Source organism: Nomascus leucogenys, chromosome 11 (genome assembly GCF_006542625.1).
Source record: "Nomascus leucogenys isolate Asia chromosome 11, Asia_NLE_v1, whole genome shotgun sequence".
Classification (NCBI taxonomy): domain Eukaryota; kingdom Metazoa; phylum Chordata; class Mammalia; order Primates; family Hylobatidae; genus Nomascus; species Nomascus leucogenys.
In genome coordinates, this window is record NC_044391.1 from 38,604,412 (window position 1) to 38,611,816 (window position 7,405).

The following is a 7,405-nucleotide window of genomic DNA, read 5'->3' on the forward strand; positions in this document are numbered from 1 at the left end:
CACTGGTTGCTTGTATTCATATCACAGCTTGCTTGAGTTAAGCGGTAATGACAGAATAATAAGCAGATTGCTCCAAACCCAGCTGGGTGAGATAGCTTCATTTTTGGAAAATCAACTGAATCATGAAAACCTTCCTAATGGTATAATCTGTTCCAGAATTCTTTCGATACTTAAGAAAGGAAATACTAATCCTTGTGTACAGTCTTTTATTACAAGCACTCTTATTTATGGTATTACAGAGTTTCCTTCTCCAGCCGTCATTCTCTGGTGAGGTGACTGACCATGCAGAATCGAAAGCATGAAGAAATCTCCTTTCTTAATCAGAGCTGGTGACGGCCCTCTCATTTCCTGCCAAATGGATCAGACCACACTTTTAACCCTGGTGGCTGCACATCCTCTTGAACAATTCCAGCCCGATTTATAGCTTGTTCCTTCTTGTACTCCTCCAATCTCATTAGGGGCCGGAAGTAGATGGGATAGAAGGCGGCGCCGATCAGGGAGATGAAGCTGCCGAAAATAAGCGCGGTGCGCAGGCTCCGGGACACGGGGCCAGGCCCCGGGCTGCCCTGACCCGCCGACCGCCCCGCACTCTTGGAAACCCGGCTCCTTAGCAAATTTTTAAGTACTGTAGTTTCCCTTTATCTGCAGTTTCGCTTTCTGCAGTTTCAGTTATCTATGGGTTAACTTTGGTTCAAAAATATTAAATGGAAAATTTCAGGAGCAAACAAAAATTAATACCTTTTAACTGTACACCATTCTGAGCATGATGAAATTCATATGCAAATAAACCAATAAACTCCAGAATACAGTATTCCACTGCCCTAATCACCCCAGGGCCGTGTACTAGGTAACTAAGGACAGTCCCTATACCCTAGAGCCCACTGAAATTATTCAAACTAGCCAAGCCTCATTCACCTTGCCATGCCTATCCCAGGGAAACCACACAAAAAAAGCATCATCCATGCTTTCCCCTCATTCCTTCTGCCTCCAGACTGACCCGGGTACCTCCCCAAGTGGCCCAGCATGGCATGCCCCTTCCTTGGGAACTGTATGTAAGTTACAATCTATCTTTCCAATGGCAGTCCTCACCTGATCTGTTGGCCTCACTACACCTAATAAAAACAAAATCACAGCCACATTTTAAAATAGCATCATTTACTATGTGTAAGTTATATCTCAATACATTTATGAAAAGAAAAATACAGTAATTTAAAAATTGAAAGGCCCCTTTAAGAATCTTTATAATTTTTGTTTCCATTTTCTTCTTCCCTCAGAATTCTTGTTTCTTCTGCAGGCTTTAGAGCAGAGTACCTGATAGAACTTTCTGCAATTGTGGAAAAATTTTATATCTGTGCTATTCAATATGCTAGCAACTTGCTACTTGTGACTGATGAGGAGTTGAAATGTGGTCATTTGAGGAACTCAATTGTTAGTTTAATTCAATTTCTACCAATTTTAATTCAAATTTAGTCACATGTGACCAGTAGCTACTGTATTGGACTGTGTAGCTCTAGAGGTTGTTGATGTGATCTTCCCCAGAGCAAATATTCTCTTATTTTGGTAGATAGGAAATCGATTTGATCCAGTAAGGAATTAAATTGATTAACTGATTCAAGGCTGCATTTCTGTTTTGTAAGGCTCTATTTTGATTTGCTCTTACTCCTGGAGTATAGATCCTCACAGATCTCAATTAAAATTTTTAGTGGGACCAAACTCTATTTTTGTCTTAGTAGCCTATTATACTACTTTTGTTTGTTTCTTGCCCCATGCAATTTAAGAGTCAACAAATGCTTTGAGGGAAACAGTGGCACAAGGTTTCAAGCTCACTTTTCTGTGATTTTTCTTGGCTCCTTGATCTTGGCCCCTCAAGTTCTGGCTGTCATAATTATTCTCCAAAAACTTCAAAGAGCTGATGTTTGTAGCTTATCCAGTTTACATAGTTATTCTTAGCATGAAGATTAATTGATGCAAGCTCCATTACCATAGCAAGATGTGGAGATCGTCATATGATTTGTCTGTAACATATTACATATAAAGTGGCTATTTCACTGACAATATATGTTTCTTCTTCTCTTAACTTAGAATTAGCAGTAGGTCTTAATGTAATAGTAAAATTGGATTTCTGTAAACTTAGGAAGTCTAAGTAGTAAAATTTAAATTTCAGTAACTTCTCAGTGCCCTTTCTCCTGCTCAAGTTGTCTTTTAGTCAACTCATTAGATGCTTGTAGTTTACCAAATCACCTCTCAGGATTTACTCCTTGCTTATGATCTCTCTAGAGCTGCCCTTCCCTCATTTCAAAACTCCGCAGTGTCTGTCCCATATTCTCAATTCCAGTTCCTTTACTCTATGCTCTCAAAGCTTACCATGCCCCTCCATTAAAGCAGAGTTAGCCATTAAGGGTCCTCCAGTCTCTACATGCTAGTGTCTTTCTGCATCTTAATTTTCCATGCTCCATGTGAAGTAACTTTCTGAAATCCAAGCCTTGTGCTGTCACTTTACTGCTTCATGCCTCTCAGTCATTCCCCATTACCCATGGGAAAAAGCTCAAACTCCTTGACATGGTGCATAAGACCTTTCATGTGCCAGTCACAGGTGACCTTTCCAGCTGCATTTTTAGCTTGACTTCCACATGCATCAAAAACTTCAGTTTTTCCAGATGTTTTCAAGGAAATGGAGTTTTAATTTTTTTTCCCAGAACATGTTATATCTGTCACATTCTTCTATTTTTGTCATGTGCTACTCTTTCTCTTAAATGCTCTTTCTTCTTCTTTTCCCAGAAGAAATTCTACTCACCCTTCATGGTCCGTTGATGCATCATCTGTGTTGTGAGACCTTCCTTCTGATGTTTTTCTGCAGCTGGTCTGTTAGCTCCTGAGGCTTATGCTATTTTCTTGTTCATTGTGTGTCATTTTCTTTTTTTTTTTTTTTTTTTTTTTGAGACAGAGTCTCGCTGTTGCCCAGGCTGGAGTGCAGTGGCGCAATCTCGGCTCACTGCAAGCTCCGCCTCCCGGGTTCATGCCATTCTCCTGCCTCAGCCTCCTGAGTAGCTGGGACTACAGGCGCCCACCACCTCGCCCGGCTAATTTTTTGTATTGTTTTCTAGTAGAGACGGGGTTTCACTGTATTAGCCAGGATGGTCTCGATCTCCTGACCTTGTGATCAGCCCGCCTCGGCCTCCCAAAGTGCTGTCATTTTCTTATACACCTTAGCACAGCCTTGACAAGTAGTAATTGCTTTACAAGTGTTCGTTTTATACAACTGAATTGCAGTGAATAGCAGGGCTTAGCCTGAGCTTCAGCTGATTCTTTAGACAGAAAACTAAGTATTTCAAGCTCTGCATGTAAATCCCAGGTGAGGCTATTTTGGTCAGGTGAATGTTTTAGCACTTGTCAGCTCATAGCGTGGAGGTAGCTGCCAGCTTTCCTTCACATCTTGCGCCAATCCTGGATGTCATAAATGATATTGTCATTTTTAAGCACAACACTTTTTTTATACTCCCTTCAAAGGAACTAAGTTTTGTACAGTTACATGTGGGAAAAGGCTGTATGTAAATACTAATGTCTTATAATTTGAGCCATAAGCTACATCTGTACCTTGAAATTTACTTCTGAATTATCATCACAGTATGTTACAGAGTAGCTCCATGATTCCTTAGTAAGTTAGCTGACTCTCAGCTAGGGGAGTAAATTTTCTTGAATAATTGAGGTCAGAGGTATTTGGGTTACTTTTTAGATGAAGGTTATTTTCTAGTTTATGCTCTGAAGGTCTAAACTGCAATGCAACTTTGAATGCAAAACAGGCACTGCTTGCGCCTGAAGCAGTAGAAAAATGAGGTCTTAGTACACATCATGTAAGGTTTCTTAACTATACACTGTGCTATAAAATTGAAACACTGAGAAAAAAATAAGTGAAAACACTTTTAGGGTACACCCTAGGACATCTAAATAATGTTGGAATGGGAAAAACATACATTCAGTTATACTTGGGAGAGTTATAGAAAGAAAATAGAATGTCTCCTAGTTGAAAATTTGATGTCCCCTTGAAAAACTGCAGGCGCTTATGTTGTTGTCTGCAGCTGGAACAGGACCAGTGTTTCCACTGTAGGAATGGATGGATGCAGAAACGTGAACAGAGGCTCCGTTAAGTCATAGAAATTTGAGGAGAGTATAATCCCATGAGGAAAGCCACTGAGAACGATTCAACTCCAAATCAGAACGTAAACCAGGGCCAGGTGGGGGGAGTGACAGTGGATCTCTGAGGCATAGGCTAGGTGTTCTCTTCCTAGCTCCTGAAACTGGGGAAAGCAACAGAGAATTTGTTCCAGTGGATACCTTACTCCATAAAGACAATCTCAAAAAGGAAGCTGCCCAGATCTGTTCTATACTAGACTTAAGCAGAGAATTTCTGGAGCCGGTGATACCAGTGGGCTGGGGTAGGTCCCCTAATGCCGTTGGTGGGAACTCCACCCCCAGCCGGTATCCAGGCTCTTGACACCATCGTGAGAAGGAATTTAAAGATGAGTCAGAACATAGTGAAAGTATGGAGATTTATTGCAAAGTGGAAAGTATACACTCAAGAAAGGGGATCGTGGGCGTACTTGAGAGAGTTGAGCGCAAGGGGGTTTGGGGGTGCTACCTTTATGAATTTCTTTAACCAAGGGGTGGAATAATTCCTGAAAAAGGGTAGAGAGTTCTTGGAACTTTGGTGCCACCCATTTTTACGCCTAATATGGATGTTCCCGGGACTGTCATGGCGCTGTTGGATGTGTGATTTAGTGTGTTGATGAGCATATGACGAGGTCCTAAGTGAGACCTAGGTCAAATCCAGCGCCATATTGGGTGCAGTGGTTCTTAATGGGCCTCGTCCACACCCTGTTTTTCAGGATCTTATCAGCCCATGGCCTTTAGTCATGTGGAACCACCTGGAATGTTTTATTCTCCTGCGACCACGCTGTATTATTCCCATCTTACTGGGATGCTCCCTTCTTCCCTAACTCAGTACCTCTGCTCACCCAGGAGCACGTACAGCTAGTGCCTTCATGTGTAAGAAGTGGGAATTTGGATAGATAAGTTCTGTGTTCCCAAAACTAGATAGAAGGAACAAAATAAAATATAGGGCTGTATACTAAATGGGAAAGGCTTTATATTTACAGCAAAAACAGCATTTGTACATTGTAGCATATAAGCCACTGATCAGCAAATGTATAATATCAAGGTGAAAAGGAGAGGCTGAAGAAAATCTTAATTTGGATAGGAATTAGGTGATTGGGAACATTCAGAGGATCCTGAAGAGATTTTTTTTTTTTTAAAACAATTAGCGCTTAAACTCTTGCTTCCACACCAAGAAATTTCGATAATTCTTCTTGGGAAGTGAGAATCTCTCTTACCCACCTCCCATTGAGACTCACTAGTGTTGTTTTCAATGATTTCTTAATTTAGTGGAGAGTTAATATATATGACTCTCTGTTGAGACATATACCACGTGATAAATCATGTAAAATAGTCTCATGCACCGAATTGTATTATATTCTCGTGATGTCTTCACAGCACTGCACAAATGATGCTAAACGTACCGGTTTGGACTTTGTACTTTGAATTTGGCACTGGAAGGTGAAACACTATCTCTTTCAGCCTTTTTGACTTCCTTTGAGCTTCTTTTCTCTGAGATTCGCTGAACTCAAGTATCTGATAAAATGGCAGCATTGTCCCAATTTTCAGTTTTAGAAAGAGGACACATTTCACTATCATTTCAGATGCCAGCCTGTGCCACATTCCATCCATCAGGACTCAGATAGCCAGGGCTATAGGAAAATGCTTTAAGATTTTCCATCCAGGACTTGCACAGCTTTAAAGGAAAGAAAAAAGAAATTAATTCCTGACCTGTGCCTTGAGTGGTAATAGATATTTCTCCAATTCATCATATATTTTGGAGTTGTCCCCATATATTATTTAATTTTTAAAATGTATGTTACATGGCAAAAACTGTTAGAGCCCTAATATGAGTCAATATTAACAGTTGTCAGATGAGGAATTTTCTCATGGAAAATAGACTTAGCCATTTAACATAAACCATCACAGAGGAAAAATAAAAGTCACCAAGCTTTAAAACCTCCACCCCTAACAAATGTTATCCCAACAAATAATTTATTTTTCAGAGAACTAATATGACTTAAATTTATTTCATTATTTATTAAGAAATACATGCTAAAAGATATAAAAAGACCGTCTAAGCTTCTCTAAGCCTTTGCAGAGAGCTTTTTGAGGTGCCAGCATTCCACACTTGCTGATCAAATGAAAAGCAACATGAAATGACACTCTATCTATAGCACATTTTTCATTCATTGCACAGAGCTGGCCTGAGGCTTGTTTAAAAAAGTACCAGATTTTTTTTTAAGAAATATATTTGTCTTTATGTGGTGACAGATAGTCTTTGAAATTATAAAGTGTGGAATAGCAGAGTTTGCCATTTGAAATCAGGAAATATAAATTTCCCCAAGTCAAATCTGAGAGACAGAGCTCACTCTAAGGTTCTTTAACATCATCACAGTACAGGCCTGCCACTTTGAATTCTGTAGCTCAGCTAGGAGGGCTAATCAATTCCTAAAGGCAGAGGGTCCATCCAGTCAGCATTTCTTGCTTTGACTGGGGTTTGAGGTGTATTAACATATGCAATTGATCTTTACCACAGTGTAAGGACTATGCCACATTCTTGTACTTTGCGCCTCATGAACAAGGATTATACTCAGGTGAATGAGACAAATTTTTCACTTTATAGATGGGAGAAAAAGTTCATAAAAGGAGCTGTTTGTGCTGTGGAAGTAGTCATCGCACTCCTGAGAGGATATCATTAATTACAGTTATGATAAAGGTGAATAAATAGAGCCACACAGTTATAAAATATATTTTACTGGTTGACAAGCTAAAGAAAAATTGATAGATAATACAACGTGTTGACAAATCTGTGTGGAAACTAGCATTCTTATACAGATACCTGGTTACTAGGCAAATAAAATGGTGACACATTTTTAGGGAGTCAATGTGAAAATAAAGTTATGAAGAATAGCTTGGAGTCAGCAATTCTACTTCTAGAAATTTATTATGCACATATATTTGCAAGGACATGAGGACATGATATTCATTGCAATACTGTTGTAACAGAAAAGGCAAACTAGATGTTTAATCAATGTGGGACTGGTAAAATTAACTGTGATTTATCCAAACAATGGAATACCATCTACCGGTAAAATTATATAGCAGTATAAATGCTATGTTCCCTTTTGGGTAAAAATAGGAATATATATTTATACACTCCCCCACCCCCCCACACACACCATTCATGTAAAGTCCTTTATAAGCTTTTCTATGTAATATATCCAGGAAATATTTCTGGAAGTGTACATAGGAA

General features: G+C 39.4%; 1 protein-coding gene across 1 annotated transcript; it reads right to left on the bottom strand.

The window, feature by feature from the left end:
• Window positions 1-290: 290 nt before the first annotated feature.
• On the bottom strand, window positions 291-5,703 carry LOC100587424 (small integral membrane protein 20). The gene is made up of 2 exons (XM_030823124.1): window positions 5,591-5,703; window positions 291-606 (listed from the first exon to the last, which is right to left on the bottom strand). The coding sequence occupies exons 1-2, from the start codon at window positions 5,701-5,703 to the stop codon at window positions 342-344; spliced, it is 378 nt and encodes a 125-aa protein (XP_030678984.1). The 3' UTR covers window positions 291-341.
• Between the last annotated feature and the right edge of the window lie 1,702 nt (window positions 5,704-7,405).